General features: G+C 34.8%; 1 protein-coding gene across 3 annotated transcripts in view; it reads left to right on the top strand.

The window, feature by feature from the left end:
- Positions 1-12,377, top strand: part of LOC110099786 (brefeldin A-inhibited guanine nucleotide-exchange protein 5) — a 73,345-nt gene that overhangs the window by 21,614 nt on the left and 39,354 nt on the right. For all 3 annotated transcript variants that reach the window (XR_003700084.1, XM_020827067.2, XM_020827068.2), the window contains exons 5-6: positions 6,502-6,623; positions 6,709-6,767. Coding sequence is in view for 2 of the 3 variants with exons in the window: in XM_020827067.2 (XP_020682726.1) it covers positions 6,502-6,623; positions 6,709-6,767 (181 nt within the window). In the remaining variant the exon portion in view is untranslated. The remainder of the gene's footprint in view (positions 1-6,501; positions 6,624-6,708; positions 6,768-12,377) is intronic.

The raw sequence follows: 12,377 nt of genomic DNA, 5'->3' as shown, positions 1-12,377 counted from the left end.
ATGACCTTTTCCACTTATCTCCAATCAAACCAAATTGCACCGCACCCCCGATATGTCCTAGCCGTCGAAGCTTCTCGCTTCTTGCCTGAAGACTTACGACATCAGCTTTCTGTAACCGCCGATTCGCGACGGATCTAAACCCGCAATCTCGGATGGCACGATCCGGAAGAATACCATTGGTTTGACTTAAGGTAAGCGATTACACAGCTTCTGAATCTTCGCGATGCACGGATCTGGCGCAAAGAAGCGGTTAGCCATCGTAGCGAGAGGATTTCGAGTTATTTCGGATGGCACGGGACCTGAGAGGCGATAGAGAAAGAAGTAGTCGCCCAAAGCAACCTTTGACCTATTTGTTCTCCCTTATTCCTTTTTCCTCTTCTCTCTTCTTTCTACAAATACCATTCCATTTGCACGTACAAGGATTTGGGAGGAGTGAAGAGGCTGAGGAAGTAGACAGAACGGTATAATAAAGCTTGGCGGAGCGTCGACGACGGTCAAGCACGGGGGGTGGATTGGTCGTTTGTAGGAGGTACGTAAGGGCATCATCATTTGTTTGCCCTGCTCTCTTGGGAGACATATGGGCTGCCATGTCGTACTGTTTAATTTAGAGTTCTCGCTCTCAGCGCTACAGCAATCATTAGATGAGTAGGAAGCTGAAGCCATAATTGCTTCGTAAAGACCAGGAGAGATTGCTTCTTCTATCACAGATTCAGAAAAAGTTTCGAAGGAGAAACTTGCAGGAAGAGAAGATTGATGACTGCGGAGAAGAAATGGTTCTCTGCTAGGCGTCGTCTATCCACGTGAGCTTGTATTGTTCAGATTCTTACGATGAGGCAGAGTACACTTGCTAATTTAACGGCTACCCTGTAAACCTCAAGACAGATTTATTATTATTTTCGGTACAAATTAAATATTCCTATATTAATAAGACAACATGAAAACATACCCAATGAATTTTTTTATTTTAGAATGGTTAGTGATTTATCATATACATTTTAAAAAAAAATTAAATTTGAAAAATATTTATTTATATTTCATCTAAATATTAATTATGCATAGGGTACGAAGGGAATTGGTTCTCATACAGCTTGCAGCACAACAGCGTTCTACGTTATACTATTCCAAACATTACATATAATGATTTCTATAAAAGCAACTTTCAAGAAGCAATTTTGTACAACAATTTTACAAGCTTACTTTACTCAACAGCGCCAAAGCCGTCCCAAATGACCTTAAGCTGTAGCTTAATTTTGTGGTTGAGTAATATCGGTATATATGTCTGCGAGAAATACTTCCCGTCTTTTTCATATTTGACCTGATGTTAATTTTATCGTCAGTTAGGTATCAGGCTTCAGCGATAAAGGGATTTTTGAGCTGCAAGCAGCTGTAAATATTTGCTACTATTATATGTTCATTGTCCATGAATCAACCTTATTCCATTATTTGGCACTCGGTCTTCTTTTGACTTCGTCTCAGTTCCTCCCAGCCATCAATTATTGTTTTTGTGTATCTTGCAGTTTTAAATCTTTTGGTTCAAGTTTTATTACATGTTACTTTGTTTCGTTCTATTTTTTTCTTCTTATTACAATTTACTTACTTTAAGCAATTTTTTTCATTCACATGTATGTAGCTATAATCACTAAGTTATTATTTTTTCTCTTTTATTTTCTACCAGTTATTACTTTGATTAGCTTCCCCTCCTTATTTAATTTATATTTCAAATCTACCTCACTACTTTTATGATGCATGTCAAAAGGTGTGGTCATAATCATCTTGGGTTCTTTTTGGTCTTTCGGCTGCTTGGGTTGCCTCTCGGTATTGCCTTGGCTGCTTGCGATTATGGCTGAATTTTGGGAACCTACTTGGTTCTAGCCTCATAAAATGCTGAACTAATGTAGCCTCATTAATATGAGAAAAGAATTCTTCTGTAAGCTCACTAAGTGGGTTGAATGGCCTTTTTCCCCTTCTTTGGTCTCCTCAGTTCTTTCTGTCCAAAACATTAACCACATAGGCGTCCATACTTTAGTAAAAAGTGATCGTTAGGTTATATCAGCACAAAACATAAAAACGCAGCATTGGAAATTAAAATTGAATACTAATTAAAAAAAGAAACAACCTCAAATATAAAAATAAATAACATAATTATAATAATATATAATTATTTATATATAATATATATTATCAAATATCATTAATTATACAGTAGAAAAATCATCTAATTCAACAAGCGTTTATCCCACTAATTGTTTGCGTGTTGGCACCTACATGATATTCCTTTTTCTCCATTTCTAGTGTCCTCTGTTATAGGGTTTAAATTCTCATCTGAATCTAATAAGAAAATGTCATTTTTAATATTTACTCAACGCTTTCTCTCAGCATACCTCTATCCTTTCTAACATAATGTCTAAACTCTGATTACATTCTTACTTTCCCAATCCCGGTCATCGGAGGCGGCCGTCTATTGTGTTCAAACCATACCTAATGGGACACTTATCTGAATCTTATCTTCTAGTTGGAGTCTACTACAACCTATTTTCTATTGGTCATTTATACATATGGACCCTATCAGCCTTTAAAACTTACTAATTAAAATCTTGAGCAACTCTACATGAGCAACATTATCAATTGATTCTTGACATCAAGGTTAAGGCTTTGTTTGGATAGCTTTTGTTACATGTTTTCGTAAAGCTTTTATAGTACAAAAATTTATTAATTTTATACGTGTGACTAAGCTTGCTTTAAGAACCGAGTAAGAAACGTCTATCCCAAACTGAAAAACTAAATTTTAAAGTTATCAACTGTCGTAGGAATAGAGATTCTAGAGATTTTTTCTACCCTAATGAGGTTTTTCTTGTTTAGAACTTTTTCCTTCCTCTTGCACATGTTATAATAGTTGCCAACCTAGTCTCATTTATATAACACGATCTTTTCTTGACCTCTTTTCAATTTAATGACTATTCATCGAGAGACTATTTTTTTTGTAATGATATCACTTGCAATCAATGGCAATGTATTAACGTGCGTCAGTTAAAATTTGATATCTTCACAACCAACCTTTATGTGCGCTTAAATAAATATTTATACTATCTTATAAATAATTTTGATTAAAATGATGCGAAATTAAAATATCTGGAATTGATTTATAATAGTGATCGCATAAAGGCATTATGATGAGACATCGTCAACAATTTCGAACGTGTACCATGGAGACACCAGAGGCCAGGCCACGATCAGAGTTTTATTTTAAGTCATTTTTATGTCTGATAGTTTATTTTATTTTTCAGTTTTTCCGTTTATTACCCTTATGGATATTGGTCGCTGTTGTAGCCCAGAGGTGGGCATTTTAGTCTTTTGGTTTCATTTGTCATTTTGAGGAATATTATATATGGTCATTTCTATTGTAATGAGGATGTGTGAATGATTGAAAAGATGAGAATTTTATTTTGTTTTCTCTTACTCTTCTTGCATGAGAGCTAGAGAGAAGTGAGAGAGAAAGCCCAAGGTGAGGGCCAAAAGCAATACCCACCAGTCATTGAAGAGTCCGTGGCTCGTGGTTTATCCCCTTTCATCTCTCTCTTCTTTCTTTCTCCAAACCGCGGCCCTAGCTCTTCCATAGCTGCCGACTACACAACCCGTTCCTGTTATCCCACACATCAATTTCATCCACTAACTTTCCTCCACTTCAACTCCAAGCTCCTTCAAGATCCCCAACCCGACGGCAAAAGCCCCTCCTCCTTCTTTAGCCGCCCGCCACATGCTGCCTCAAAACCATAATGATGATATCAATCATTGATGGCCTCCTTGATCGATGTCTCGCATTAAATTGAGAGTTACCGAATTTTGAAAATTCTGAAATTCAAAAACTTTAGTTATTTGCGAAATCCTTAAAAAAGGAAAGTTTCAATTTCAAATTTCATTATACAACCTTAATTTGGAGGAGATATATTAATTCCCTCAACTTTTTGTTCACTTTGTGAAAGAGGCTTGGTTCCCCTCCTTTATCCCTCCTCCTTCCCCTCTACACATGCCGCCGGCCTCCTATGAGGCTACCCCTTACTAATGCCACATTAAACCCCTCCCCCATTTGAAATTAAAACATTAATTTCAAATAAATCTTACCTCCCAAATTTTCAATACTGAAATTAATTTCAGAATTTGAATTAAAACTCCTCCCCTCTCTCTTCAAACCGCCGCCTCCCCTCTCTTTTCAAAAACCGCCAGGCCTCCCCCTCTTTGCTCCCTCATAACTCCCCATTCAAGCATTAATCAGGGCGGAACCAGCTTCATTTTGAGGGGGGTGCAAAATATATATTAATAAATAATAAAATATTTAAAAATAATATATATATATCTATATATTAGAAAAGTTTTTTAAGGGGGCCAAAAAGTTAATTTTTGGGACAAGTTAGGCCAAAAGAATTTTTTTGGGGGGGCAAAAATAAATTTTTTAGGAGGGCAAAAAAATTTTTTTATCTCCTTTTATCTGGTTCCGCCAGTGGCATAATGCCCTTGATTGAGATTCAAATTCAACTATCAGTCCATTTCCCTCCCCAAACCTAAAATCAACTCTGAAATTAATTCTCGATTTTGGCTTCCTCTCCTATCTAATGTGGATAATCTTCTCTCGCCAAAGCCTAGTGTAGTTGAGTGATCAATCCCCGAGGTGAAACTCTCATTATTAAATTGTGGATTGTTAGCTAATAGCTCTTCGCATTGCTACTATTTTTGTTTATCTACTAGATTTGGTTACTCTACATGTGCTTCTTCGCCTAAGCAAGTAGAAAACTAAGATTCTTTAATGAATTTGCTTGTTATTTTAATAAGTTATTAATTGAGATTTCATTGTCAATTATTCTTAAATTTCTTATCAAGCTCCTTTTGTATGTGGTTTTACATCACATTATGCTTGCTAATATGATCGTGTCATGTTCAAAATGAAGAATATCTACTTACATGCACATTGTCAATTAATGAAATTATGTATATTGACAATAATATACCTATAAGTAATTTGCTCTTTATATTAGAGATTAAATATCTCACATGAACTATAGGATCTTTTTTGAGACTATTTTCTTGATTTTATTGTCTTAACATCTTGTTCTTTTGTAATCGACCTAATAATAATAATAAATCTTCTTAATTTAATATAAATTCTTAAATTGCCAAATCGAAGCTGAATTAATTAAACTCAAATGATATTTTTACTGCAAAATGATTTCTCCTCGTTTAAGCCTTCAATTTTATAAAGGTGAATCCAAACTCAATTAGTGGATGAAAATACTAAAATTTATCAGGAATATTGACTTCTACGTGTCCTCTTTTCCTCCTTTTTCTTCCTCTTCTATCCTCCTCCTTCTTCCCTTCTCCTTGTTTTCTACTTTTTCTTCCTTCTCTATTTTATTGTGCTTAGCCTCTCTTCTTTTTTTTCTCCTCCTCGTTCTTTTGTTGTTTTTCTTCTTTCCTTTCCCTTCCTCTTCTTCCTTTCCTTCTTTCTTTTTCTTCACCGATTTCCCGACCTGTGGACCCCTTTTATTTTCTGCTTCAGCGTCTAGCTGTTACGAGATTGGGGATGGAAATGCGTCTAAATGGCTTAGAGTGTGATAATTATAGGTAATTTCATATGTATTTAGGCATTACACCTAATTAATTCTCCCTTACAGTTGTCCCCTAGTTTAACCGGCATTCGTAGGTCACTTATTTGGATTAATTGCTGATTTGGTATAGTATATTAGCTAGGTGATCAGTAAAATTAAATACTGTAGGTTATTTTATTTAATTAGGAAATCATTTATAAAATGCTAGTATACTTATTTATTTATATACACTTCTATATAATTGAAATAAAATATGGAATTTTATAAGAATAATCTTGATTTTTGGGGCATGCGAAAATTAGGATATAATTTTTAGGAGAAATTTTCATTTCACTTTTTTAAAATCTTGGATTTTACAATTGGACATGGCCTGAGCGGATTAGCATAGTGTCATGTTTGCGTCGGGGTTTTGTGAGTAGAATTCTTTTTCCTTTCCTAGACAGATGTTCAAATGAAACTATTAATTGTGCTTTGATCGTTTCTCCTATCTTTTTACTTTCCCCTCCATTCTCTTCTAGCGTGCTTTTTGTTTCTGTCGTAGGAACTTAGCCTGATGATTGACATCAAATGAGGAATAATTTATGCATAATTGTCTAGGTCTGTACATCGTGTTTGATCCAATTGCTGAAGCAACAAGGAGAATATAATGTTAGAAGACTTGGTCTTTTTAATCTGTCTTCTCTTTTTTTTTCCTCCTTTTCAAATAAATGCAAAGTTCCGCTAGTATCATCCTTTTATGACTCAATGCTGGCAGGAGATCTTTTATGCATCTCAAAGCGTTCCATTTTTGTTTTCAAATATCTTTTGTTTTAGTATTTTCTGTCATCTCACTAGTATGAATCGACTTTCATTTGCCTTCAAGGTTTTATCTGTGGCCGTTCTAACTAAAATTGCGCAATATCAGAAACTCATTGCCTATGATCACTTGGAAGGTGATCCTGGTCTGACAGGTGGTAAAAGTGATCCACTATTTACCAATATTCTTAGCATGGTCTGTGGCTGTGTTGATAATTCATCACCTGATAGGTATACATCCATCTTTGAGATGATTATTTATTTGATTGTTGATTCTGATTTATGACTTACTGGGGAATACATGTGGAATTCACAGTACAATACTGCAAGTACTGAAAGTGCTTTTGACTGCTGTGGCATCGACAAGGTTCAGAGGTTTGTTTCTAATTTAGGCCCATTAACTTTCTTCGCTATCAATAAATTTCTTACATGAGCTCTTTTTTATGTCTCGGTCTTATTTTATTCTTCTGCAATATCATTGAGGGATGACTACATTCATGCGTTTAGTTTGCCGTTCTTGCATAAACACCAGGAAGTACCTGCTTATAAATTTCTATCAGCATGATTTATTTCAATTCTATATGTAGATATAGTTAATGGTAGTTAGCATCATTGGGAAAAGGTTTGTGATAAGGGTATTTTGAAACTAAAAAAAAGAGTGTTTTATTAGCTGCGAGTATTGTGAAATTAATACGTTGGTCAGCATTAAATTCTTAGGACTGGTTAATATTTAATTAGGGCATAATACAGGAAATATTGTTGTGAATGCTTAAATAATAAAATCAAGTGCAAATTCAGGACAAGGAATAGAATCCTTACGATGTTGAGGAACCAATAGTGTTCTGCGGGTGGTAAAAGCAAGAAAGTTAAGTGTGAAACAACTATGACTGGTGGCTTAGAGTTGTAATGTAAGATTTATAGTAAAAGCCTAAAATACGCCCTCGACTATTAGTAAATATTTAAATTAGTCCCAGACTTTCATAATGCCTCCATTATGTCCCTCGACTATTAGAAAATGCTTTAATATGGTCCCAAGGTCAAAAGTAATAATTAAAGTTTACCCTAACAGTTAAATGTGAGGGTAGGTATTAGGGTGTCTGTGAGATTAAATTATTATTTTTATATATTTGGTTATTTATCATATTAAAATAAATATAAAAATCATAATGGAAGATAACAACGTTATTAATTTCTAACTCTTATTATTTAGTTGGTTAACTTCCATTGTGATTTTTGTATTTATTTTAATACAACAACAACAACAACAACAACATCAAGCCTTTGTTCCACTATGTGGGGTCGGCTACATGAATCCTTTTTCGCCATTGTGACTTGTTAAAAGTCAAATTCTCATTTAAATCTAATAAATAAAGATCATTTCTAATATTTTATAACAAAGTCTTTTTAGGTCTACCCCTACCTTTCTTAACATAAGTTGAATCTAATACCTCAACATTCCTAACCGGGTCATCGGAAGGCCTCCGTTTAATGTGACCAAACCATCTAAGGCGACTCTTTCTAATCTTATTTTCCACTGGAGCTACTCCAACCTTTTCATGTATATGCTCATTTCGAATCCTATCTCTAAGGGTCAAGCCACTCATCCACCTAAGCGTCCTCATCTCTGTAACACTTAACTTGGTATTATGCTTCTAAACCAACATTTTGTATTTATTTTAATATAATAATAAAAAAAATATAATCTCACATACATGATAAAATTAAAAGTGCCCTCTCATTTAACTATTAAGGTTGATTTTAACTGTTACTTTTGTCCATGAGATTAAATTGATACATTTTCTAATAATCGGAGGAAAAATTGGATATTATGAAATTTTAAGACTAGATTGAACATTTACTAATAGTCTGGGCTATTTTGAGCTCTTACTTATAAGATTTATAGAAACCTTGTAGAGGCCGTGGAAGGAGGAGAGGGAATTAGCCATGCAAAGTATCATTTTCATTTAATAATAATAATCTATTATTACATGACCTTGAGTCTTTATTTATAATTGAAAATGTGATGCAGACATCTAGATAGAAAAACCAAAAGAGGAGAACACCAGGACTAGTAGAACTTTTCTCGATTCAAAACGTAGAAAGTCAACATCAAACAAATGAAAGTTAAACAAACAAAAACTAAATTAAAAATAAAAACAGCTACCCTCAGAACAACCGACTAGTTGTCACCTCACATGCAACGAAATACTAGGTAAAATAAAAGATGCGCTTAAGGACATGCAAACCAAGGGTCCACCATAGCTACTTGGGTCAACGTCCTTCACAAACTCCTTCGGCAAATGCTACCAAACCGGCCAACCAACACCTCCAATAGCTCGAGAAGAAAGAGATAAGAAGCCCAAGACGAAATAAAAGAGAGGAGGAGAGAAATGGAACAAGATTGCAAGCTTTCCCAAGAAGAAACCCTTAGGTTTTTTAGAGAACTTTGCTCAGCAAACAACAACCTCCAAATGCTCCAAAACATTACACACACACACACACACACACACACATATATATATATATATATATATATATAGGTGAAAAGAGGCAGCCAAACAGCTCCAAACACCTCCAACCGAACCAATCAGGAAAGGGGAAACAGAAGGCCAGCAGGCGCCAAGCGGTTCCAGGAGCAGCACCCGAAGTGGCACATGGGGGACAGGAAAAGGTAGCCACGGGGTACAGGGAAAACCAACCACGGGACAAGAGCCAGCGGAGGAACCGAAAGGCCAACAGAGAGGGGGAAAGAACCAGGACCACTCTACATAATGAGCTAAAAAGGAGGTGAACTACAAGTTATAATGAGCTGAAACATAGCAGCTCCCAACAAAGCAGCAAAACCTGAACAACCAAGCCCAAACTGAGAAGCCCACATCAGCCCAAGAGCCAAGGCACCAAAGTAACTAGCACACCCAAAGTATGATATGCCCAAAGCACTACCTACTCATGATCATTGGTTGCCTTCCATCATAGGGTAGCATAAAAAATCAAAAATAACTATAGCATTCAAATTACAATAAAAACAAAAACTGAAATTTGTATGCATCAAAATGCTATGTGATAAAGATTAAATAATTGAACTTATCTCATATAATGGTTGTAATTCCCATGTGAAATAAAATTAAGACTCAAGGACTAAACATGAATTAATAAAAGAAATATAATGATAATTTAATCAAAATGTCAAATGACTTGTGAACCTTTATTTATGATAGAAATTGCTATAATATTAATTTGAACAATCGAATTTATTCAATATAGTCAAATGATCATATTTCTCATGTAAATTAAATTAAAGACACATAAAGACTAAACGTGAACTTATAAAAAAAATACAATGATAATTCAACTAAAATGTCATGACATATAATCCATGCTTGCGCTGCATAATTCCTCTTGGGGGTAAAATAACTCTACTCTGAGAGCTTGAATGCCATTAGATAAAGAATTAGGTATTATGCTGTAGTGTCAAAATAGCTAAATTAATCTGATTAAAAATCCACCAAGAAGAAGAAGAGATGAAGGGAAATCTATCTTTTTATAGAAGATTGAATGGCCATTTTCTTGTGAGAGACAAATGCAATAAATAATATCGAATATAACTTACTCTTAAAAGAACTTAGTTGTAGAATCTCCATCTATAAATTAGATATGTACATAACAAATGTCATATTCTTTTATTTATGTGTGTTTTTTTCCTCATTATTCATGTCCTGGATATAGATTTAGTTTCACGGGCTTGAGTTTTTAAAACAAAAAAATTATTATTATTATCGGTCAATGAATAAAATACAACATGAAGCTCATGTAGAACGTGTATGGGGGTGGGGGAGATTTGGTATTTGAATTAATTAATTCTCATAATGGGATATCCAATTAGAGAATTAGTTAATGGAGGGGAATTAATTGGAGTGGGAATGTGGAAAGGGGAGGGATCGGCCATAAGTGGAGGTCATTAATTGAGATTTGATTTAAAGACTTTTCTAAAATAGATCAATATATATTAGGAATTTATTCAAAATTCAAAATTGAATTGAATAAGTAATATCAAAGCTTCCCAAATGTGGGTGTACGGAAAAGGAATGTAGGCTTCAATCAAGAGCAAGAGGGGGGTGGAAAGGGCGGCGGGTAGGAAGGGGGCCGACGGTTTCAAAGAGGGAGAGGGAGAATTGGGGAAAGCTTTAGTTACTTGCCTCTTTGGGAATCCCAACTTAAGGAAAAGAAATTAATTCCAATCTAATTTATTTGTTAATTTGAATTAAATTAGAGGAGTTTCCTAAAATAGAATTATATTTAAGGAAACAATTCAAATTTCAAATTTGGATTGGGGGAATTAAAAGGAAATATTTCCCAAATTAATTTTGCAAGAAAAGGAAGGGAATAAAGGAGGGAGTTTAATGAGTCATTCAAAGCTTTCCTGAATTAATAAATTAAATTTGGAATGAAAGATGTCATCCCAATTTAATTCAAAATTTAAATAGGCTATGAATTAGTAAGTTTCCTAAAATAGGATTGATAAATTATGCAACTATTCAAATTCAAATAGATTTGAATTTGACATTAGGATAGTTACCTAAAATATGAAAACTAATTTAGGAAAGACTTGATGACAAGTGCAGGTGGGAGGAAACCAAGGGGAGGGCCGGCGGCTTTTCTCTTGGCCGTGAGTGGTGGTGGAGCTAAGGCTGGTTTGGTGGAAGTAGGGAGAGGATGAAGATGGCGACTAGGAACAATAAGTAGGAACAAAAACAAAGAAACAAAAGATAAAAGATAAAACCGTGAGCCTTGAACTCTTCCGAAGACTAACGGGTGATACGTTGCCCTTCTCCAAGGGACTTCAAGCCACGAGCCCGGACCCATCATGTGGCTGGTGAAAACTTTGATTCCTTCCCATAGCAAACTCACTAACGTCCTCCCAAAAGAACACAAGTGCAGAACACAAATTTTATTATATTTCTATCATACCTAATACAAGAGAAGAGGCCTCTATATATATGTCTCAAAAGAAACTAAAAGTCACTTTTGCCCCTTGGGCTTACATAAGACAAGACTCTTAAATAAAAGGGTAAAAAAGAAAATTGTAAAATTAAATCAAAATACAATTAATAAACTAAAATAAAACTGAGTGATCTCGGCCGTCAATCTTCGACTCTTCCTTTGAATATCGTCCACCGTCGGATGTCCGCATCGGAAGCACTTGCATAATATTGCATAGTCCAGGACTTAACTATGACTACCTTCCCTCCTTGCTGACTCTAAAAACTAGATAAATTCTGAATTCTTCTTCAATCAATCAGAGACTCCAAGTGGTGGGAGCTTTAAATAGACCTCCAAGTTCCTAAACCCATAAAAGAAATTATAAAAATAGTCCTCACTTAACAAAAAACTGGCAGCCAACCTTTAATAAAAGAAACATTAGAAATGCTCTAATTACACATCACGGATGTGTTACTCTATCACGACCGGCCCGGCTAGCTCGTCGATAACGGGGCGGAAACAGTCGGTCGTACGGAAGAGCATAATATATAACATATTTTCATTTGAAACTTAAGGTCAGAACATAAATATCATCCCAAAATACATGAAAGAGCCGCTAATAAACTTCAAACTCAAATGTTACAAACTGATCAACTGTCTCATAACCAATAAAACTTTCAAACCCATCATCATAACATAAACTTTCACAATTACATAAACCTTAAACTCACAAACTACAATGAAACAAACACAAAGACTCAAACTGAAAACACAAAAAGAAACCTTTCATCTTGTGGTCCCCTACGACGAAACGTATAAGGTCATCGAGCAGCCATTACTTCTCTCCTGAAAAACATTTTTAAAAGAAGAATGAGCCAACGCTCAGCAGGTAATTCATATCTCAGTTATTTTTATAAGATGCATATATAAAACATTTTATAATTAAAAACTAATTCATAACATTTTACAAATCAAAATTCTTAAAACTTTCAATCTTACTTTTCT

Source organism: Dendrobium catenatum, unplaced genomic scaffold, assembly GCF_001605985.2.
Source record: "Dendrobium catenatum unplaced genomic scaffold, ASM160598v2 fragScaff_scaffold_220, whole genome shotgun sequence".
NCBI classification, from domain to species: domain Eukaryota; kingdom Viridiplantae; phylum Streptophyta; class Magnoliopsida; order Asparagales; family Orchidaceae; genus Dendrobium; species Dendrobium catenatum.
The sequence above is the reverse complement of the archived record's forward strand: the minus strand, read 5'-3'. Positions and strand labels throughout refer to the sequence as shown.